Source organism: Corapipo altera, unplaced genomic scaffold (genome assembly GCF_003945725.1).
Source record: "Corapipo altera isolate COAL_440 unplaced genomic scaffold, ASM394572v1 44b, whole genome shotgun sequence".
NCBI lineage: Eukaryota > Metazoa > Chordata > Aves > Passeriformes > Pipridae > Corapipo > Corapipo altera.
Window position 1 is genome coordinate 241536 of NW_020884932.1, and position 24381 is coordinate 265916.

The 24381-nt window shown below is 36.4% G+C and overlaps 1 protein-coding gene across 2 annotated transcripts in view; it reads left to right on the forward strand.

Annotated features, from left to right (window-relative positions):
- ANO10 (anoctamin 10) overlaps positions 1-24381 on the forward strand; it is a 124953-nt gene that overhangs the window by 72008 nt on the left and 28564 nt on the right. For both annotated transcript variants that reach the window (XM_027659427.1, XM_027659428.1), the window contains exon 12: positions 10272-10388. In XM_027659427.1, the coding sequence (XP_027515228.1) occupies positions 10272-10388 (117 nt within the window). The remainder of the gene's footprint in view (positions 1-10271; positions 10389-24381) is intronic.

Consider the following 24381-nt stretch of genomic DNA (forward strand, 5'->3'; position numbering starts at 1 on the left):
TTAGTAAACAATAGCTTTTGTTGCTGTATTATCATATTTGCTGGTATTCCTTTCTCCTCATACATCAGAATTCAATTGAGAACCTCTTCTTGATGCAATTATGGGGTTTTTTGAGATGTCACGGAATTTGTCAAGCCGTAAGCATTGGATTTGTGCTGATAGAAGTCCAGTTTTGGAGAACAGTACCACACTGTGTCTATCTCAGTGTATAGGAATTACTGCTTTCTTGTCATTATGTTGGGATTCACATTCTGACTCACATTCTCAGCTGATAGAATGACTTGATGGAATCACTGACTGCCACTGTGAAGAACACAGCTTGTTCTTCCTCTCTTCCACTCTCTGTTTCCTCCCACCACTGTTCTGAGGTCTACGCCTTTCAATGGGCTTTGCATTCCTTAAGAGCATAAGCAGTTCTGGAAGTGTTCCTTAGGCTGCTTCTATGTGAATCCATAAAGTTAGAAGGTGTGTTATTACTGTAAAACTCAATTATGTGCATATGACTTACAGAGTTCTGCTCTAACTGCAGTATTTTGTCTCAAAAGTGAATTTGGCTCACAGTTAAAGATTCTCTTTTTGTCAGCTTGTACAGACCGATTATGTTCCCAAAAAGTTCAAGGTCAGCAGCTAAGGCACAGCTCTGTTGCATGGCCATAAAAGTTGATGTGAGAATTGCATGGCTCGCTTCCAGCGGCTTTGATGAAGAAATCTTTTTATAGCAAGGGCAGGTACTGGTGTTCCAAAACAGAGAAAATGGCACGTAATTTTGTGAATACCTATTCAAAGAATAGACATATAAAGAGGGCTTGAGGAGGATGTACAGATCTTTATTTTTTTTTAAGATACAGTTTTTATGAAAGCTTTTTAGGAGTTGGCAGCATATCCAAACACCTGCTGCAATGTTTAATTAAAATACTCCAGCTGAATGGAAAGCTTTTCTCCTGACCTTTATTGAAAAGAAAAGGATTATTTTACTTTGCATGGTTCTGATGAAAAAAACCCTGTAGTTTTTACAGGAAAAAATGCAGGTGATGAGTTTCCAGTATGAAGACCGTTAGTTTGATTGTTCCCTACACAATTGTTTTAGATTAACTAGTTTTATTGGACCCATTTCAATTAATTTGTTTTGATTAAAGTTGCACAGGAATAGAGACAACAATTATTCTGCATCTTATGGTATGATATATTGCAATAACATTTATTTTTCTTTCTTGAGTCATGTATGTGACATTTTTATCATTATTTAATGTTGCATGATTCACCTTTTGGTCCAGATTAAAAATGTGCTGTGTCCTACAGAATTTACTTACTACTAGCTTACACAGAAGTAAAGCAAGACACTTAAAATACAATGAATACAATGCAATAAGAAGAAAGCTGTGTGTTACACTAAAATTTTGAATCATTCAATAAAGGTGCATTTGCAGTGTGGTGAAACACTATGTTTTGTATAAAATGTGTTTATTCAGTTACAGTTATCTTGGAGTTGTGACGTGAAGAGATTTTTCAGTAGGAAGAATGTTCTTGTGAATTAGCTTCATAAACATCGTAAGACTTGCATGTAAAGCCAGGGAGTTGCAAGAGAAGTGAGCAAATAGGTGTAAATACAATGCAATGCATCTAGTTGGAAAACTTGTTACTCAAAGTTAAAAGCTAAAGTGTTTATCCTCTTTGAAGAATGACTGAGACTTCGCTCTTAAAACTAAACCTCAGTTACCATTTCTGTTTCTTGTTGTCAAGCTGACAGACAAAACATCAATTTCAATGTTTAAAATAGTTTGAATTCTAATACAGATGCAACATTACCTTTTCCTAGCATAAATTGAAGAAAAATGTCAGATTGACAAGCCTAATTGTCTTTCAGTCTCCAGAACCAGCATAAAACTTTGGGAAAACCATCTATAAGTCTCGTTGAAGTATAGTGGATTTGCTTTCACATGTGTACATTTTAATATCTTTGCTGAGTCTGTCCAAAAATCAGTTGGGAGTTTTATATCTGTCCACTTTGGCTTGGACTAGGACAAATGAGGTTTGATTGAGGCAGGAGCAAAGAGTTCTTAAAATCTGTGATGCTTGCAGTAGGTGACAATTTCTGTTTATCACTGAGCTGACTTACAGTAGTTTCAAACCCTTGGCAGAAATAATGCTTCTTATCTCCTTACTAATCAAGGTTATCTAGTCAGGTAACCAAGAAGGAATTTATGAGCTCTGACAAAGAAAATTCTTTACAATTCATAAGTACAATGACATGTGCCGTAATTTACTTGTACTTTTTTTTTCATGGAGAAAAATGTATGACTTAAATGTGGAAAGAAGTGTAAGTTTTGTAGATTAATAGAAAATGGCAATTTTTTTCTCCCTTCCTTGATGTGGAACACTAGGGCATTTTGACAATAAACTATACCTGTCAGAATGGGAGCCAATATGTAACGTTAGCAATCAGCTAAGAGGCACTTCATATGGCTTGCTATTAATCATACTGTCAATTTTAATTCCATGGGCATCCTTCTTTCCACTCTTCACTTAGAATTTATTTCAGAGCATGATCAAAGCTCTGCTGTTCATTACATTCAGCATTAGCTAATTTGGCTTTTGGCAACTCTTACCCCAGTTCCTATTAAATGCTGGCCACAAATTGAGATAAGCATTGTGCCAAAACATTTCAGGATTATCAAATGGTGACATAGAGATGGATGCATTATCATGCTGCTTTCAAGACTGTTGGGTTACTGCAAAATTAACCATTAGAAAATACTTACAAGATCCAAGACAAATTTACACCTACAGTGGGTTTTTTCATGTCTTTTGAATTGACTACAGGATGAAACAATGTGAGAAAAATCATGTTCTTGTAACATTTCTGAAATGCTCATTTGTGTATGCTGTAGTTTTATAGGGACTTTTATGCAGACAGTTTTGCAAGTGTGCTGTGTCATAAAATATTTTGGATCACAGAATATGCTGTGTTTATACAACAAGATTATTAGGGTAGCTGTTTTTTCCCAAGCTGCAGTTAGAAGTCTGTGTTCAAGATTCTTATCAGAAGATCTTTTCTTTAGAATTTTTTCCTTTCAGCAAGTGTTTCTAGAACCTGCTAAATCCTTAATTTCTAGTGATAGATACAAAAATGTTGATTTGCCTGGAGAGAGGAGAAAATGCTGCTTGGGTATGTAAGTAAAACATTCCCTACTTAGCTCTTGCCCTTATGTTTTTTATACTTCAGTCTTGAAGAACTAATCTGGAAGTTGACTTAAAATTCTAGTGTAAAAGATCTATAAAAAGCCTTGAACAGATATGTAAATAGTGAGAAATAAGGAACTAGTGACACTTCTTTGCAGTGTCAGAGAAGTTGGTGACAAAATTTCTACAGATTTTGGGCTACCTCACATCTTAATTACAGAGAGAGAAAATTACAGAGAACAGTTGGGCTTCTAAATCTTTCAGAAAGTCTAATAAAGTCTAATAAAACCAGATGATGCTTTCAGTTCAGCTGTGGTTTAAACATTTGTAAAAATAAACTCTAAATAATTAGAAATTTTTTTAAAAAAATATTGAATTACTAGAAAGCATAATGTGCTATAAGACAGAGAAATAGTCACAACTGTGTAAGTCATCATGTTACTTATGCTTTCAAGATTATTAGTATGTCTTTTGGTGGAATATTTATTTATTTAATAGACTTCTCCTGATGACTTATGTTTAAATTTCTATCTGGTTTAAATAATTCCTCAGGCTGTCCAAGAGCAGGATTAAGTTTCAGAAATAGGAATGGCTTGCTTTGTGTGCTTTCCAACAGAACCTTTTTTGAAAACAGAAGGAGAGTACAAAAATACGTAAGGTCAAAAGAGACCAGCTTCCTCACTGGGAGATGATCTTTGCAATATTTTATTTTTTGCTTTGCTTAACTCATTCCTTCTGCAGTTGCTTCCTGAAAACATGAGCACAGAATCTGCTTCCTTAGAGATTATCTCTACTTTTTTTAGAAAAACCCAACCTTTTCTTATTGTCTTACACGTTAGTCTCTTGCTCAGGGGTGCTGGTCTGGAAATGTCTTCTTTTTTCCATTTTGATAGTATATAAAATGTGGTATATAGCATTTGTAGTATTTAGAATAAATGTACTACTTCTGAAACAAGCCAATTCAATAGTCTTGAGGCATAAGACAAAGACTAAGGAAAGAGACATGTTTCAGTGCTCCTAGAGGCCAGAGCTGCTAAAATGAACCCTGATTATCATGCTGTATCTTAATACTTTTGATTGAAATATATCTCAGAACTGCATATTGAATCTTAGTATCTTTTTCAGCATAGATTTCTACTTGTGATGTTTGACATTGGTAATTGGTAATAAATTGGATTGGTAATAAAAATACAGACCAGGATTTCTGCACTAACTGAAACAATTTTTGAAGTGTAAATGTGAGGAGACACTGTGCCAAGCCAGCATTCTTCCTTTCAAACACGTGAATTTAGTACATACCACATCCAACCACCCCCAGGGAAAAAAAAGGCATTGTGATTCAGCAATTGAATTTTAAGATCCAGATTCAGCAAATGACTTGGGCATTTTCAGGCTTAAATACTTTTCAGAACATTAACATATTCATAGATATGCTTAAAACTCAATATTGAGCAGGGCTAAGCTTCACAAATGTGCTGGTGTGATCAATAGGAGATGGGTGATTTGCTCCTACTCCTCTGATGGTCTGTGAAATGTTCTGTCAGAAATGGAGTTGCCAGTTTTCCTTGGGCAGCCTTTGCAGGTTCGTGTGTGTGTTCATCTTCTAAGAGGAGGAAATGGACGTTCTGTTACAGATTATGAATGGACTAGATAATGCCGTCTCTGCTTACACTTTCTGACGTGTTTTGTAATAAGCTTCTGTTCAGTTGCATCTATCTCAGCCACATTTTAATGGGATAGGCTTAACCCTGCTGGATTGGTTTAAGTTGGGAGTTTTGAGGTTTTGCATTTTTACATAAATGCCTTCCACCTTTTATGGAAGTTGGAGTTCTAGAAATAAAAAAATAATATAAATATAGCCTATTTATAAATATATAAAAATGAGATTATTATGTTGAGAAGAGGCATTGTATCTGTGATCTGCAGTAGCAATTTGAAGGCTGACAGTAGTCTCAGTGTGATCTAAAGAATGTGCTTTATGATACTCCTATGAGAAAACCACCCAAACTTGGTAAAGATACAAGTTTCTGAAACATCTTTGGTCTATGTGCTTTGTAGAGACTTAAAGGAGCATATCAGCATGAACTTTTCACTGTACTTAGCATATTCCAGTTGAGAGCTGAGACAGATATCACGATGTTGGAGTGGCAAGAGGTATTGGATCAGAGGCAGGAAGGCTGCACTTCAGTCCTAAGTGTTTCCCTGGAGTTTCAGCAGGAAGGAGAAGAAAGCTTGTTCTGGCTGAAATGAGGGACAGATGGGAATAAATAGGGTAGGTGGAGCTTAAAGACTGTGGCAGGCTTTGGGACTCTTAAGTGTGTGCTTGTGTATGTCTGTGGGAAGAGAACACACAGTCTCAAGGTTAAAGGGAGAGGTGAAGAAGACTTGAAATAGAACCAACATGAAATAATTTTTTTATCATTCCTCTCCCTCCCACAGGATTTTGGACATGTCTGTGGACAAAATGAAATTTTGAAAGAAAATTTCCATAATAATAGATGGGATATGTGATTTTAAAAGCAGCATTTATCAGAGTAGCAGAAAAAAGACCCTTTTTAAAGTCCCTCAGCTGTGATAATTCTACTCCATTGGCAAGACTCTATTGAAGCCAGTTCAGTCTAAAAGAGGGAAGGAAAGTTTGGTTATGCTTTCTTCTTATGTACTGCAGAAATATTTGCTCATAAATTTATTGCTGTCTATTAAAGACAATTTAATTTAATTGAACTTCCTGAGCTTTATGAAAAGTTTTCTTTGCCTGTACTGCTCCCTTGACAGAATTATTTTTCACTTTCTTCCTGCCTTTTATTCTCATCTCAGAAAGATGGAAGACCCTCAAAGCTATAAACTGTTGCCACAAAACGATGGAAATTGGTTTGCGTCTTTTTTTTTTTTTGTCTGTTCTTAGTGTTTGATCTTAACTTAGTTTAATGTCAGAATATTGTGATCCAGAGTCTTAATCAAAGAAGCCAATGATCCCCCTGCCTTCTGTCTGACAGCAACATGATCTTGCTTTGATACTTTCCTTTGGCAAAGGCATTTTGCACATGCCAGTAGAGGACAGAGGTTCCAAGTGATGTGTCACTCTCAGGCGTTGGCTTTTGCGTAGGGTTCTTTACCTATGCAGAATTAGTAACCAGTGACTACCTTGTGTCATAGTATGTACTGGTTCTAGGCTGGACTAGGTCCAGATTTCTGATTTTATTTGAAAGTTTCTGTAAGTATTAGATTCTAAAATAGCCTTTTGATGCAAAATTTTATTAAAGTCTGTCCAAGCTGACACTTGGCACGCACTTTATCAGCAACACAGCTACTGCTTATGTTCTTTTTTTCTTTTTTTTTTCTTTTTTTTTCCTTTGGTTGAGTAGATTTTATCAGGAATTGCTACAGTAAAACCACTGTAGAAATCAAATTAGCTGTTCATAATTCCAGGAATTTAACCCTAATTTGCATTTTCTATTTTAGAAGAGGCGAGGTTGGGGACCCACTACTGCAAAACACAGCTGCTGCCTGTACTCTTGTCAGTGGCTTTGCAGAACAGAATAGTTCTTCTGGCTCTCTAAACACCTGGCACAAGACCACAAAGAGTTTGATGGCACTGCATTTATCAGGAGGAAGAGATTCAGTGCTGTTTCTGTGCCCGCTTGGCAGATTGCAAAATAAGAGGGGACTTTGCTGTTGGCATTGAAGAGCTTACAGCTTGTGGGAATGTTACCCTGGGTTTTTCTCGCAGTGTAATAGTCCTCTTGTATTCATAAAGGGCATTTTCTTGGAAACAGCACTGCTTTTTAATGGTTGCAGTTAGAAATAATGGTTGGATTTATAACCTGGTTTAACACAACCCCTCCCCCCTAAAAAAAACCCAACACCAAAACAAAAAAACCCCAAAAGAAAACCCAGCTTTATGAAGAAATTTTAGTATTGAACAAATGTGTTTTCACTAGTGTAGGAAATTTTTATAAGTATTTTGGTTTTATATTCATACTAGTGTATATGTAACGAAAGCAAATCTTGCTGTCTCCTGATGATTAATATTGTACATTTATTTTCTGAAAGCAGATGTCTCCTTTTTATGGATCTGACTTGCAGGAATTATACTAAAACGAGATTAAGAAATCAGTATGGGATGTGAATGATATAATGAACTCAACCACTCCTCTCTACCTTTTCCTTCAGTTTCTCTATTACAGGATAACTATTTACATTACCTTAGTCAAATTTCAAAATTTGATTTTCAAAAGGCAATATAAACTGCTAATAAAGTAGATACATTTCTCTTAAAGATTTTTTTTGTGGATCATATGGCCTGCATTCATCATGTCTGCCGGTTACCTTGACAATTTTATTAATACTGCTCCAAATTTGCAAATAGTAACAGCTGGAAAAGTTATCCAAGGGGGCTGTTGCTCTGATGGTTTTTTTTTTCAGGTTCATGGGAGTTATGAGGTGGGCTTGGACACCGTTTGCAATCTGTTAAGTCCAATATATTTTCTGAGGTCACAAGTCTTGCCCACAGGGACAACCCATGCAGTCTGAGCACTTTATGACTGGTAAAGCTTTGTTTTGAAGGGAAGGAAAAGAACATAAAAAAGCCATTTTTGAGGGGTAAACCAAACATCTACCTAACTCAATAATCTTTTTTTTTTTTTTACGATGACCCACAGTGGATGCCTAGAAAAGAGAATGACAATGGGGCAAGCAGTAGTGGCTTTCCGCGTGTGTACTCCAACTTTTGATCCCCTCTCTGGCTTGAAGACTTTCTGAGTCTTTCTGAGTCAGAGATTCTGCCTTCATGTTTGAGGCTGTATCCTTGTGTTTATTGGCTGAGTTGTGCTAGCAGGAAAAGTGACTTCTGAAAAGCAGCTATTTAGTTGATACTGCAATAAAACTCTTCACACGGTGAAGTAATTAAAGCACGTTGCCCTTCTAAAGCTATTTTAAAAGATACAGTGTTTTCCAGGATTAACTGCAGTATTTTTCTTGGGTTTGGTTCTGGTTTCCTGAGATGTCTCTTCTATTCCCTCCTCATCTGTATTGAAAAGGGGGAAAATTTCCATAATATTATTTACGTTTCCTTGAAATTTATTTATTTTCTTAAAAGTTGTTTACATTTGGAGCTATTTTGAAGTCTCTGTGTAAACTTACTAGTTTGGATTATGTTTTCAAAGCTCTTCAAGCAGCAGTGCTTGAATAACTACAGTTCCAAAATTTGATTCTCACTCTTTAATATGGTAAAAAAAATAAAATCTCTTTCTTTTGCTGAGCAATGTGAGATGAACTCCAGTCCAGAGGACTTTGGGCAGCTAGAAGCACCATTGTGTGATGCTAAGTCTTTTTTAAACCATATTTTTAACTGTAATTGTAACTTTTCAAATAAATATCCCTCTCCAAATCTCTCAATTTTTACTCGTTCTATGTTAAGTATAAGATTTTTAGCCTAATCCTGTTATTTAGTTTTGAGTTATTCCCAATGTGATTTCTTTATTTTCACATTTCTGTACCAAAATTTTATCTGTAGATTAGTTATTGCCCTTCAACCTGTGATTATTTATGATTCTGTTCTGCATAGGAGTATTGTTTGTTTTGTTACAGTCTTTGGCATTTTACCTTTTTCCATTTAAAAGGTTCCTCTGAAGCTAACTCTGATTCATGTTTTATTGCTGTGTGTCTCTAGCACAAACCAACATTTTCCTTGCACTGTTTGTTTCCTAGACCTACTATGTTTCTGTAATACATTTTAAAAAATAATTGAACGTGTGGCTCTTTGTTACTGTTCTCTTACTTGTTACCATTATCTGACTTTTTACTTTAACTCTTATTTATTGGACTTGGCTTGTTTGGAGTTTCACTACCACTGCTGTGAGGTCTGTACTGGTGTTGTTGGCTTCTTGCTTTTATAATTCCAGAATCTCAGGGATTTTGAATCTGTTACATTGTTATTCAGGTGCCCAAGTCCATCAAGTTCAGCAAAATGTGTTTCAGAAAGGAACACTGATCTGCTCCATTTTATAAAAAAGAAAGTCAGGGGAATTTGCTAAGTAGCTTGGACATGCAATCTCAATGTAAGCACCTCCATGAGTATCATCTTGTCAGTGGAACTTAAGCATGTGCTTGAAGTTAAGCACATATTTAAGTGTTGCCTTACCTTGGTCAGGGTTTTCTCAACTAGGAGCAGGTTCCTGCTTACAAAAATGCAGTGTATGTTAGCTCAGCCCTTGATAGAATAAGATTAAATTATTATTTAGATTATAGCTGACATAAATGAAGAAACAAAACCACTGACTTGACAGTTTGGCACTTATTTTTGGTGAGATAAGGGGAATAGTGCATATTTAAGTGAAATTTAAAAACTGGTCATTGACTAGGTTCAAGAGGACTTCATGCCTGTTTTCTCTTAAGTAAGATTATAGTCTTTTGCAATAAATTATGGCTTATTCGGCTTCCTATACTTGGAATGTTTTTCCATTTCCTGAAAGTTTCTGTTCATGAGTGTGCTGCTTCTTTAAGGATCATATTTTATTTTGTTTTGTTCTATTTTGATGCTTTCTCAGAAGTGCTTTTATGTTTCAATAACTTCTCTAAGGCAGAAATTGTTCATATTGTTCATATTTTTACAATAGCTTGTTTCATTTGTATTATGACATACATAATATTTGTGTGCAGGCACGTATGCGTGTTTTTAAAATTGCATCTGACTATATACATACACATAAAAATTCACTATGAAATTTCACTGTATTTGCTGGGTGCCATAATTCAATTTTGATGCACCAATAATATGTATTAAAAGCTATTATTTTGTCTGGAATCACAAATACAAAACTGATTTAGAAATTTATAGTATATAGTGAAAATAGGATTATTATGAAAATAAGCCAAACTATATTTATATTCAAATTGTGAATGACTGTAAGTAGAAAAAATACAGAGTAGCTGAGACCTAATGTGGTTATAGTAAAGCTGTCTGTGTTGTACATGTCACAAAAAATCATTGTGTATACCTCTATTACTAAAACTTGGAATTAATATTATGCTGTTCTCCCCATGCTTCAGGCTCTATAGAACAATGTTTTTCTTTTTGCTTTTTTTTCCAGCACTTGCTACTAGCAATAAAGTTTATCATGGCGTTTGTAATTCCGGATAAACCAAGAGATATCCAGATGAAACTTGCGAAATTGGAATTTGAATCTTTAGAGGCTCTCAAACAACAGGTAAGAGCATTTCAGATACTGCTTCATTTTCTGTTAATCCATCATTGCTTAAGAAGTGGAGCAGAGAGTTTTAACCTATTTATCTGCCATTTCAACCCAGTAATGTATGAAAGTCCACATCAGGAAAATAATCTTCCTTTTCAGACAGCTTGAAATTCCTGGTAAGGCTAGTAATGTAACAACTTGTAATGTCTTTTGTCCTTGTGTGTGCAAACATATTTTATTTATATTGTCACTTTTAAAGGACATTGGGCTCTGTGAAACCTCATTTCATCTCCCGGAGGTGTTTACTATTGCAACACTAGGATTTCTTTCATTGCTGAAATACCATCACAAGTAGACAGTTAACTTGGCTCAAATATTAATCAGAAATTGTAAACAGGCTGAACATATTTGAAATAATTGTGTTGTGAACTAAAGACGTGTGAGGGAATGGTAATGTTGCCTTATTTTAGTGTCCATACAATATTCTCATTTTATTGCATAAAAAAGTATATTTTACAATATACTTAACAAGCATTCCAAAGCAAGCTAGAAAAATAAGGAACTAGATTGTTTTACTGAGAATTTCTGTTTTAACAAGTGATTGCATAGGGAGAGTGGTGGAGATCACAAGAGATGAAGAATTGCATGGGACTAGCTTCAGTAGGATACAGAGATTCTACAGAGCTGGTTTTGCGATGGCAGCATTCTTCAGGAGTTTCTGACTGTACCATGCTAGATAGGATTTCTAAACTATCTTACATATCACAAAACAAACAAAAAAAACCCCCAACATTGAGATGCAGAGACTGGTTCACCTATTTATTGTTATGTAAGATACTTTCACACTGCAGAGCATGGTTTTGCATGAACATATTCTTTGTATGCTCCACATACACATGTGTAAACTCCTTCATACTTTTATTTGTGTAAAGTGGAATGTTACTTTTTAAAGCATCCTCTGTAGCTGCAGGTGACAAAATGATCTCTTGATTCTGAACAAACTGAGCCTATAAACAATGCACTGCCTTTTCTAGTTAAAATAGCACAGTTTTGTGTGATTCTAGAACATCTCTGTTGAGGTCAGTGCTGTCTTTCATAATCAGCCATAACAAACAAAATCCAAATTACAATTGAATCTAATGCCTGATAGTTTTGTTTTGCTTTTCTCTAGTATGTTGATGTGAAGTTACAAGAGCTGGTCGGGTCTCTTGTGGTTTTTAGATAATATTAAAAGGAACAGGACTACATTTCTATTGCAGTTGTTCTTTCTGTTTTCGTTTTGTAGACCAGCAAAAATAGGTCATCTGCCAGAACCTTAAGGTCAAATGAATGTAGTCAGTCACCTTGGGTTGTAATGTTCCAATTGGAATATATATAGTCTCTTTTAATATGAGTGTGTGTGTCAGCAGTAGGGTCTTCATCTTGTGTCCTTGCATCTGTGTATTCCTACAATAATACATGCCTGATTCCCAGTTCTTCAGGGTTGCTTCATTAATTCAGTAGTGAAAAGTAAAAGTTAGTCTGAATTTCAGCAAAAGCCTAGTTCTCACCTATACTTTCAGGCTTCCTACAGGATCTGGGAAGACTGTTGGCTGGGTTTCAGGTGCCTTGGTAGTTACTTTAAACACAAGTGTCTGCCATCACTTTTTTAGATTTCCTCTGATTGATATTGTGCTATGTATCCCATAGATATGTAGATATTTGGGCTTTTTTTCTTGTTCTTTAAGGATTTTTTGAGTGAAAAATATCTGCATTTAAAAGTGCAATATCTGCATTGACAGTGCAAAAAGATACTGAATCATTTATATTAGAAGCACATTTTCTAGTTCTTCCCCCTGCTACTGAGAGTCAGCTGGTAATTTATACTGTGTGTATTACTTTCAAGCAAAAAACAGGAACAGCAAGGTCCCCCAAAACAACTCCTTAAAAAAACAGGCATAAATGTCCGGGACAAACACGTTGTGGGATCAGATGTTATGGAAAAAGTGGTTCATATACTTCTGTTTAAGTATGCATTGCATTCCTTTCTTGATGCTATCCAAACATGCATTCCATTGTGTTTTACCATATGATCTTTTAGAGTACTACTGTCTTGTCATCTAGCTACTAAAAGGGTATTTGCAATGACAGACTATAAACCTCTGAGATGTCAGAATAGATTATTATGCTTCATATATAGTGCATGGAGAGAAGATCTCCTAATACAGCTACTTTGAACAGTTGTATTGATTTTGCTTGGGATCCTTAACTTTAGATAGTATGAGTACCTTTACATTTTCATTAATGCTAAGCTAATTGCTTTTTAACCTGGTGCGGTGGGACTGTAACTGTTCTCTGTTCAAATCCGTTTGAAGACTTGAATGTCTATTTGAAAGGGATTTTAGGGAATAGAGTGTCTCAGTTCTGTAATAGAGATGAGCAGTCATCAGTAGAGCTTGTTAAAAAAAAACCCTACTATATGGTGAAAAATGCTATAATTAAAAAAAATTATTTTATATTGGAATGTCAGTCTTGTTTTGAAGTTCTCAAACTTTAAGAAAGCTTTTTAGGAACTTCTGAAATGTTTCTTTGAAACATTTCTTTACATAGTTTGTGTTAAGACTGTTGAAGGGAGTGGACTCTTGAATGGCTTGTAATAACTTGTTCTATTCTGAAAATACTTTTTTTGATACATTCTGAGTATCAAAACAAATTTGCTAATGTAACTCCAGAGAAAATACTTTACCCTTTCTGAATCTGGATTGGGGAACATGCTACATCTATAGACTTTGTTTCAAGTTTCCCTGATGTCCTTCAGTGTAAAGAATGATGAAGGAGGCTGGTTAGACTGTATTTTGGGGAGGAGGGAGGGCAGAGAATAAATGAATGTAAACTTTTTATGGAGGACTAAAGCGAATATCCAGATTTTTGGAAGAGGAGCAGGAATGTTTCCTTTCGCAGTCCCTAAAGTGTTGTCACCCAGAAGAAAGCTGGGATACTGGGCAACTAGAAATGGGTATTGTCTGCCACTAGAGTGATGGGCCCTTTTCGGTGAGCATCATGATCCTTCTTAGGGAAGTAACTGTCTGGTAAAGTGGGTGAGGTGCCCTTGCATCTTTGCAGTACTCTGCTCTGTTGCATCTGTTTGCTGCAACTGCAAAGCATGCCTTGCTCTTTGGTCTAGTCCCTGTTTTAAGGAGGATCAAGTCTAGGTGTGCCTGCAGGCAGCAAGGGAACAGTCAGTTAATTCTTCGGTGGTTCTGGAATTACCATTGGCCTACATCATACATTGGAGCAATGATGTAAACTCGTGTGAGATCACTGTCTAGCATTTTCAAGGCAGTGACAGCTTCTGGACAGATCAAAGCTTTAAGAATAGACAAAAGGCCCTCCTGCTTGGAGAAAAGGGTCTATATCCTTATGAAAGGTCTAAGTTCTAGAAACACAAGACAACCACAGATTAAACAGCATAACTTGCATTTTGTGGTCTCGACTACAGTCGTATTTTCAAGTATTAAGAGATCTCTCCAGTATTACCTTCTTCCAGTTGAGGCAAACATCAAATAAATACCTTTTTTTCTGCACTGAAACTAGTCCCAGGCAAAGCAAATGAGAGAAATTGGGGAAAAATAATTGTAATATTCTAAAAATAATATAGCAATTATTTTCTGATCATGAAATACCGAGAGGAACAACTCCAGCATGATGTCTAACTAATTATTTTTCAAGGAAGGATGAAGTTTCAAATGATGGGAAATCTTTTCACAAAGTGCAACTCGTTATACAGCATCAATGCTAGCTCTGAAAACAAAAGTTTATTGATGTAAAAATGCTTGTGTTTTTTATGGTACTTTTATATTAAAACATCTGAACTATATAAATTGGGTAAAGATTCTTTTCCTTATATTATCTCCTTCACTGCTATCTCAGCAAAATACACACAGCTCTGATAACAGCAATAGAGAAATACAATTTAGTGCATGATTTGTTTTTTTCAGAGGAACTACAGGGGGGGAAAACTGTCCTTAAGCTGGAGCAGAAATGCAGATGTGCATGATTTTTTGCTCCATGTATCCCTTCCCGGTTTCCTCCCCAGCCTAAGGGGGACCTAATGTGTAAACTTCCTGTCATCCCTGTGCTTTAGTTTCCTTCCTTAGTGTTCTAGCCATTGGTGGCCAGTATCTTTTAACAGGAATACCTTTTCCTTCTGATATGTGAAGCCTTTCAGTGCTTCCTCTGAAGAAGTGTGTCCATCTGTTAGATATCTGGTGTCCATCTGTAAATGTTCCACCAGAAGGAGACTCCAGATAGATGATGTGCTTGTGAGCAAAGGGTCAGCTGATTGACAGCTGTCATCCTTCCTCAGCTGACAGCAATGAAAAGGGTCAAGGTTATCGAACTCCAGCCGTGAAAATAAGCCTCCTTTCTCCTCCCTGGTGTATTTCTGTTTGGAGAGAGATAAAGCAATGTAGTTATTCAGCCTGGGCCAAGTGGAGAAAGACCTTTTGCTCTTTCATGCAGTATCTCCCTTGGTGGTTGTACTATCCACATACAATTGCTTAATGGCAATGGTATAGTCTGGATATCCATAAACAATTGCTTCAGTTGCTTTAGAGTGAGATCTAGTTGTTTGTAAGTCAGTAGTGCTTCTTTTTAATGATTTCCAGTGGAATAACAAGTTTTTTGAAGCAACAGTAGGTGCAGCTTTCATTAGGGTTTCTCCAGCAATGTCATGCGTTTCCTGAAAATGGTCTTCTGTCTCAGCTCCCTCTCAAGGAAATGAAAGAAATGAAGAATGCTGTGACTGATCTCTGCATCATCTTCATTGACCAAAGGCTTCTTCAAAACACTTCTTGCACTATGTTCATTAGCTTTTTTTTTGAAAAGGATGTGAGACAATGACAAAAAGAGACTGCTGTTTGTTCACCTAGGTGTAGTCATGTGAAAGCTTAAACCCTTTCTCCCTCTTTCTGTAGGTATTCTGGCATGCAAAAGTTGCTGTTCTCTCCAGTGAAAACCTTGTGCTTCAAGTAGTTTCAGTGCTTTAACATTGCAATTCACAGCACTGCAGCAGCTCTAGTAATTGCAAAGCTTTCTGGTTTCTGACTGCAATTGCTGAATCTTGCCATTTCCCCTAGGAATGGTACCAACTAGCACTAATCATGTCCTTTCCAGGAGGAATACACTATTCTCACTCCTGCCCTGCTAGAGTGTGTAGCCTCTCTGAGAACAGCTTTTTTTTTTAGCTCAAAGCAAAACAAAGAGGTACTGCTAATTTAAGGGTCTTCTGCACTGTGTAATGTTTGTACGTGGTCCTTGCAACTCTTCAAGCTGTTGTTCTTGCAGAGATTTTCTAATTACTAACGTATCATGGGTCTCAGAATGTGACTGTGGGTGTGATGGGCCAATATAGCTGCTTGAATTATCAGTGAACCTCAGAAATTACCCTTCTTTTTTGGTGGGTGAAGGAAAGAGAACAGGATCTTTGTTTTTAACTATTTAACATTGGGAGAACTTGAATCATTAATTCTTAATGTCCTGGTTATTTATCTTGTAAAATAGAAACTGAAGACAGTTTTTGTTTTTTCTTGAAGACAGTTTGCTGAAACAAACTCAGTGGATTTCTGCTATAATTACCAGAATTTAGAGGGACCTGTAGTTTCAGGACTTCCCTCAAAACTGATAATAAAAGGCGAAGCTTGTTCCATGCTCCCTGTCAGTGCTGAGCAAATATAAGGCTGCAGTCAGACAAGAGGAAGGGCAAGTATCTGACATGAAAAGATTTCATTCGAATAATCAAAGATTTGCAAAAACAACCTGTAGGAAAGGCTGGTAAAACTTGAGCTTAAACATTGAATTTAGGTTAAAACAGAATGTGATGAAATCAACCATTTGCTTTATGTTTTGCCACAGACCCACCAAACAAGTCCTTAAAAATAATATTGTTTCTAAAGAAAAGAAGTTTTTTTTAACAAAGGTTCTTTTTTTTTTTTGAAAAAAATATGTGGCTGCACTTTTTTTGATAGACTCCACTGGTTTGTGTAATCAGACATAACTCACAGTTGATGTTAAAATAGAACCATTACTAATCATTTTTGTTTGCTTTAAGTTTTTTTAAGAGGACAAACTTATAAATTCAACTTCACAAATGCATTTTTTTCTGAGTGAATAGGCAGGATGCTTTAAGACATGTCAGTATAACATTTGCATATGTTTGATTGCAGCAGGGATATAATTCAAGTAAGATCCATTATATTTTCATAACGCAGTTTTTTAAGCATAGAAAGACTTGCACCCAGTCATAGAACAGATTGTGGTCAAACATAGTTTTACCTGCGTATTTTAAACATGAATTCTTTTAATGCTGGAACTTGCTTGGGAGTATGGTAATAAAAATTACTTTCAATATAGAAGTGTTAGCAAAAGAAAAATATATGATGGTCCTTTAAGAAAAAAAAAAAAGTGAAATCAAAACCCCCTTAATTTGGGAGGAAGGTTTTTTTGTCCCCATTTATGACTTTAGCTAAAGGTGAGATGACATCAAATCTGTCTTGTGGGAAATAAGTTAAACTTTTAAATGTGGGAACCTTGAGAGCTAACAGTATAAATATAAACTTTTAAATACATATAAATGTGATGGTAGCTGATGCTTTTGTATGTTCTTAATGGGAACAGAAACAAACAGTGCACCAACTTCCCAGCAGATGTAATTTCCTTTTCCAACAATCCGTGTGTTCTCTGTGGCTATTGCCAGGGGCAAAATTGTCCATCAAGTTATGTTTCTGTAACAGCTGAGTCTCTCTGGAAAGATAACCCATTTTACCTTTTTCAAATCCTGACTTAGAGCCTAGTGGTGGAATGAACATCAGTCAGTTCAGTACTCTCTTTGTGCCTGACATCCTAGGTCATTGATAAGATACCACCTTAATAAGGAAACGTGGAGTAAGGGGATAGGGTAAAAACTAGGTTAAAATTGTTTTGACTGTAAGACTACTGCAGCTCCCTCAGGCTTTCATAGTTTCAGAACCCAGAGGGGATCCCAATTATATGTGTACTGGTTTGAATACAAGGGAATAGGCTATTCCACTTCCATGCAAATGAGAGTAAAGTGCACAGTGAGATTTGATTTAAAGAAATCTGGTAGCCAGCTTTCAATGGGACATTCATGTGTCTGTAGTTACAGACTTCTAAGTAATGATTGTACCTGTTACTGAGAAGATGAGGACTAGATCAAGAAGTAAAAAATAAATATCTTCTCTTGTTAAAATTCCTTCAAAAGAAAAGAATACCACAAGGATTACACTTACCATATTTTCATAACTTTCTTTATAGATCTGAATAGAAGTCGATGATAAAAAATACAGTATTTTTTGCAAGCAGCTGTGGACTCCTACACACCTATCACAATTTAAATATCCTTTTCCCTGTGCCACCTCAAAAGATCCCAGTGAGAACAATAGGCCTTTCAAAGGAAATGCTATTTTATTTTAAATAATTAAACTTGACTCTGGAAAGCTTTCTGTATGAGCAGGAAGACAGTAGATAGAATGCATCTCAACTTTTCAGAGATGATGATTTCAGCCAAATTTTAGATGTTTATATATTACCTGATTATACCAGTACCACCCCTCCTCCCAAGAAAACCTGTCATCCTATCTACAGGGTGAACTCTTTCTGTGACTAACTAGAGATCAAAAAGCAAGAACCCACAGAATTCCTGAAAAAAGGAGGCAAAAATTTAAAATTGGGTTCATGTCTGCGTGTTGCTAGTGATGGCACTTGCACCATGGCTGAGTCTTTGTACATGCTGTGTAGCCTGATTGTGATGATTCTGAGAAAAAGTGTTCATTATGATATGTTGCCTACCTAGCCACTGGGGTTTTGTTCATTTTTGAATTTGAAAAAATGTCTGTGGCTACTGGTGCTGCCTTGTATAGTCATACCTTCTGTGGCATGAGAAACAGTACTCTGATATAGATCTGCCATTTCAGTGAGGTGGGTAAAACTCATGCCAAATAGTCAAGTCCTTGCCATTTTGATTCATTTTTATTCTGAAATCAGATGTAATTGTTTGTCTGAATAACATAAAAAGAAAAATAAGCGGTTAGTATGCGTACATTTTGTTTCAATTGCATAGTGTATATTTATATATATATATATACATGGCTTAAGTAGCACATGCTTTTTGTATGTTAGAGCAATTGTTTTGAGAACTCTCATCACGGAGTACTTTGTAAAGGTGGTTTCATGGACAATTGCTTCTGGCACTTTCGAGTATCTAATTCTGTACCTTCCCTCAGCATCTAAAGAGGTGATATAGTTGAAAATGTGTTGGGGGAGGTGATTTTCGAAAGATAAAAATTGGCACTTATCTTCATTGTGTATTATTTTCCCTATTTTTTAGTCTGTGATGTTGACCTGAACATATAAATTTGAGGTGCACTGTTTTAATGTGCAGACCACAGCTTTTTTATAATCAGAGATGTGCAAACAAACCAGACATAAACTATTTCACCAGTCTGTACATAGATACAGGACATTTTTGCTTAATTCACAACAGACAGCAAAATCCCTCAGTACAGTCAAGGACAGTGTTGCAAAGTAAGAGCAAAACCACACTCTACAGACACTTTGATCTGTCCCTTACTGAATTCACGCCCAGCACCATCTTTCCTGATACTTTATGCTACAACTATGGTTTGAAATTTAATCTCATAAGGGATCTTTTGTTGCGGAGATCAGTCCTTTGACTGTCACGGGGCGGACCCTCTCCTGCAGATCCCCGTCACACAAGCAGTGACAATTTGTGCAGTTAGTTCTTCAACTACTGCTCTGCACTAGTAATGTCCTTGAAGATTATTACTTTTTTTTTTGTATGAACCCTTTCAGTGTTAGCAATGAATTATCTTAAAGCATTAGCTTTCCTGTCCCTTATCATCTCACTTAATTGGAGTTAAGGATGGGTGGAATTGTTGCTTTTCTTTCTCCAAAAATAGAGAAAAATTGCACTGGAGGAGGTTTCAGTCTTCGAGTGCCTTTGTCTCTTGGCACCTGCCTGGCAAGTAGTGCAAGTGATTGACTCAGTCAAATTACTACTCTCTAGGAGCCACTGAGTTCCCACAAACTGGACAGCATATGGCAGCATTTGGATTTTGGCTTGGGGGTTTTGTGCCACTCATAATTTTCTAGAACAAATTATCAATTCGTATTTCATTTACATTCATGTAATTTTTGCATGTTATTTGTCAGCTTAGCTGCTTCTCAAAATTTGCGATAATTCAAAAATTTAAATGTAGTCAGATTTGTGCTGAGGAAGACTTTCCAAGTGAACAGATGGATGTGAAGCAGCCTGGTCCAACAAAGGTGGCTTTATTTGTTTTAACTCCAGTGCATTAGAAGGCTTCTGCAAACTCTACATATGTTCATCTATGCCAGCTGAAAAATAGTCATGTCTGATATAGGTTTCTCTGTTGTATCAGAATAAACACCAGCCACTTGTTCATAGATAATTAGCAAATGTGTGTTCTTTGTCAACACCTGTTTTCTGAGGTCTGCTGTATCCATAATATAAAGAATTTTGCTGTAATATCTTAAATAATTTTGGTCTTTACCAATATCCAGATTGATATTTATACTATATTTAAACATGATCTTTAAGAGTTTGTGATTTCACAGAATTATAGATTGGTGTGGGCTGGGACAGCTAAAAGTCATCCAAGCCCAACATCCCCAAGTTGAGCTAACTGGTATAGCTGAAGCTCTTTGTGAACTAGGAAAGGTCATATTTATAAGATAAAATACTTCCAATGAGTGACATTTTGTCAGAGAGGTTTTTTGAGGATTCTTCTATTTGCTTTGGAAGATGAAAATAAAATCTATTATTTGTTTTCTGGAACATGTTGAATTGTATGTGGGATTTTCTTTGTGAAAACGTCATGCATGTGTTAAAACAAAAAGTCCCACTTCTCTCACTTGTAGAGATGTAAGTGCTCTAACTCCAAGTTGAATATACTTGTGTGGCAGAACAGCACCAGCCAAATTTATTCTGTGTATTTCATAGATATTAAAAGTGAGGAAAGTAATATTTTCACTAAGGATTGTGTAACAATGCTGGAGATATATTATTTAAAGAGGAACACTATTTGACTGAAATGAAACTAGTAAATGATGAGGAACTGCAGAAAATTTGATCCCTTAACAGAGCATGACAGGATGTCCAGTGGCTGAGGAAGGAGCAGAGACAGCCTCTCTGTGTAAAGTGAAAGGGAGATTGAGTCCCTTTTTCTCCCTGTACCAGATCAGGCAAAAGAAGTAGGACCCTGTGTTGAGTCACTTTGCTAGAAGCAGGTGTCAGTCAGAAAGAAGTTTTGACTTGCTTTTTTCTCCATTTCGTGTGTCTGCCCCCGCGAAGCAACCTGCTAGCTTCCTTAGGGAGGGCACTGGTAGCACTTGTATTATCAAAGGAACTTGGTTGTGGCATTTAAGAAATTGGTATAAATGATTAGGAAATCAGAAAGGAGCTGCGATGGCATACCAAGAATGCAGGAGATGAAGATAGGAAAGTCTGCAGAGATTAAGCTCTGATAGTTTTTCTGGCTAATGCACATTTAAGATGCGTGTGTGAGAAGCAGTCTGTATCTACCATAGGTACATTTATAAGCCTTTTGTCCAAATATCAACAGTTCTTTTTAATACGTGTACAAATGACTCTCTTAAATTATGTGACAGCCATAACCAGTAGTTTGCAACCTTTGCTACCATAATACAGGGGAGATTATTTAGGGATGATTTATTTAGCTTATCAAGAAAAGGGTTGAGAGGTGTTTTGTCATGTAGGTGTGTATTCACTTGTGCACGAAAGTGTAGTGGGAGACCTTTTAACCTTCTTGATAAAAACGTAATGTGGTCCAGTGTCTGAAATCAGACATTACATAAAGGAGGCACGATTTTGTACCTGAGAAATTTGGTCAGTGTTGGTTCAGATTAGAAATGGAGTGTTTCAGGGACAAAACAACCTTTTATCAAAGATGGTATGCCGTGTCTACCAGCATCCACAAACAGATGTCTAGGAGAGAACAGGGAAGTGTGGCAACTAGGAGGTGTGCTTCCTTCTAGAACTATCATACTTTCCAGTAATTTTTAGCTCTTGATTTTTCTAAGACAGAGGTAGTTTCTTTGTATGTAGTAATCTTCAGTTATTTTCTGTTCCATGATAGTGTTCTGTTCCTCTTTGAACCATTTTTAGCTTTAGGGTACACAGTATCCTTTGGCAAGAAGTGCCACAACTCATTATTCTTGGCCAGGGACATAGGTTGTTCATTTGCAGATGTCTTAGAAAAAGGTTTTAGCTTCTACATATGAGAGGAAGTATTTGACTGAATTGTCATGGAGGTCCTTTTGTCTTCTGGAGTCTGTGAATTTGAGTTTCTGTAATTTTATTTTATGGGCTTTGTGGAAAACACGATGGCCTGATTTGCTTTTAGCTTGTTAATGATGCTTGCAAATTTGCTTTAAGACAATTAGTCTAGTCAAATCATTTTCTTCAGGCCTTCAGCTGACTCCCTTTTTTCTGTTTGTGTATAGATGGCCAAATAATGTGAATTGGTGCAAAGAGTCCTTTTCTTGGAGACCAGTTTAACATTTTGCTAACAATGAAATCCAGACTGGTTACCAAATTTGGAAAAATTCTAGTTGGCAAAGTGTGTGTGATTTCTGGTTTTCCACCCTGGTATGGTAGCTGAATTTAATTAACTTATCTGTTCCTTGCCACTACAGTGGGCATATTAGGTTCTAAGTGTACTTTCCTGTTCTTTTCTCATGGAAAATTGCTTTAATCTGCCAAAACCTGAAAAATCGAAGTACTGACAGTTTGGCAGTTGTCATTAGATGAGATATCACAACTTGGTGGTGGTTCATTTCATGGCCTGTTGTGTTTTTGAAGTATGCAGGGCAGTTATACCACAACAGAACATTGACATGACAGTTTCTTAAAATAGCTGAGGTAATTTTTGTCACTCAGGACTGGGACACTTAAAAGTCCAGTGTTTCAAACTTTATAGAAGAAGAAAATACTGCATTGATGAGGAATAGTTTTGTATTCCTTGATATAGTTGGTTTTTTACATGTGTGACTCATAAAATTGTATTATGCATCTAAAATTTTTATTTACTTATAAATTAAAAGCAAATATTCCCTTAATAATTAGCTATATTGGCTTTCTTATGAAAGGCATTTATGTGTAGAAGGGTTAAGAGTTTGTTTCATGACCAGAATGCCTAGAAATACAAAGAGGTTGAATCTTTCTGCTGTTTGACCTCTCTTGTGTTCTAGCGGGGGCACTTTGCTTAGGGAGTTTTGGCCAGAACCTCGGTAATGCATAGCCAAATATCAGCAGCCCGTGCTTTCTGCCTAACAGTTGAGTTACATCTTTCCTTTCTAACTACTCTATTCCTTTATTTTCTTAAAGGCACCTTTATAGTCACAACAGCCAGGTTTTTGAAAGTTCAGCTGAATCTAGGCAGCTGCTTTCCCTGGAGGAGATGCATTTAAAAGTTACTGTCTTTATCCCCCTGTATTGTGCGTATGTTTTCCAGCAAACATTAATCACACTGGCTAGCTTTGAGGGCAAAACTGTTGCACTAAGATAAACATTTGAGAGTCTGCTTTAATGCCCAAAGCCTCTTAGCTTTTTTAGGTCAAATTATCTTGAATCCTCTGACTGTGTTCCTAGGCATGCTACTGCTAAATGCTACTCATTAAATTCAGATTCTGTGTTGTATTTTTGTTGACAAGGTTAAAAAGAGGGTATCTCACAATTAAAGTCTCAACTTCGATGGCAAGAACTTTCTTACAGCTGGCACTTAAGAAGAATGCTGGTTGTTTTATACTTACAATATTATCTATGCTTTTTGCATTCTGCCAGTGTCATTATAATAATACTGGTGCAAAATGAGGCTGCTCGGTTACAACAATGTGCTAGGAGTTAAAATTTTTATTGACCAGAATGTATGAGTTCATTTTTATACTTCTAGTTTTCTGAAAGACTTTATATTACAAATACTGTTCTCTGGAAGCTGTAAATAATTATAAGCAAACATATTTGAAAAAAACCCAAACATTATGTATTGTATAACTATCCTAGAAAAGACAAATTGAACTAATTTTCTTAAGATGCCACAGTTTTTGCATTGGTATCGGCCGAGACAAAGAACACGGAGAACTCAGTTCATAAGAATTGTTTTTTCATGGGTTATGTTCAAAAGTTGTAGCTTTGCTAAATACTTGAGTACTGTACAACGAATTTTGTTTCCCTTCCTCCTCAGTGAATGCCCTTAGTTAATATTTGCAATCCACTCAGCTAAAGATTAAATTACTGAGAACTGAGGAAAACAAAATTGTAAAAACACAGGTTTCTCCTGCTGTGAAACCATGGCTGTGCTGTATGCACAATGTGATTTTTCTAAAGTTAGGTTTACTGGCAGGGGATATGTGTGAGAATGTCCAAAAACCAGAGACCTCATCTGTTCCTGCTGGTAACTTGCATGATGCCATTAGTGTCTGTAATCTAGGGAGCTCAGCGGGTGGGGGAAGTGAGGGAGGATTGTTAGTAGTTTTTTAAAATATCTTCTTAAAAGCCGGATAGTGAGAGAGTTAGTGAGGAAGAGCTGTCAGATAGTCAAATATCTGGGAGATGGTTTGGCTGTCACAGTATTTGAAAGTTATGTAAGGTGTATAAGCATATTACATAAGTGCTCCCCTGTGCTCCAGGTCACCGGCTGCTCTTCCAAAACTAACCACCACCTGCCTGAAACCAGCCTGGAAATACAGGCAGCACACTTGGGAAATGGGCATCTGCGTTATTTCTATAGCAGTGGCAGCGTGTTTCCATGAGATGCCGTGTAAAAATATTCAAAAATAATATGATGATTTGTAAGAAGAACAGAATCAAATGTCCCTAAGAGATTACCTGAATTTTCTTTTAACTGAGTATCAGTTTAAAAGAGCAGATCACGTACAGCAACTTGTATTG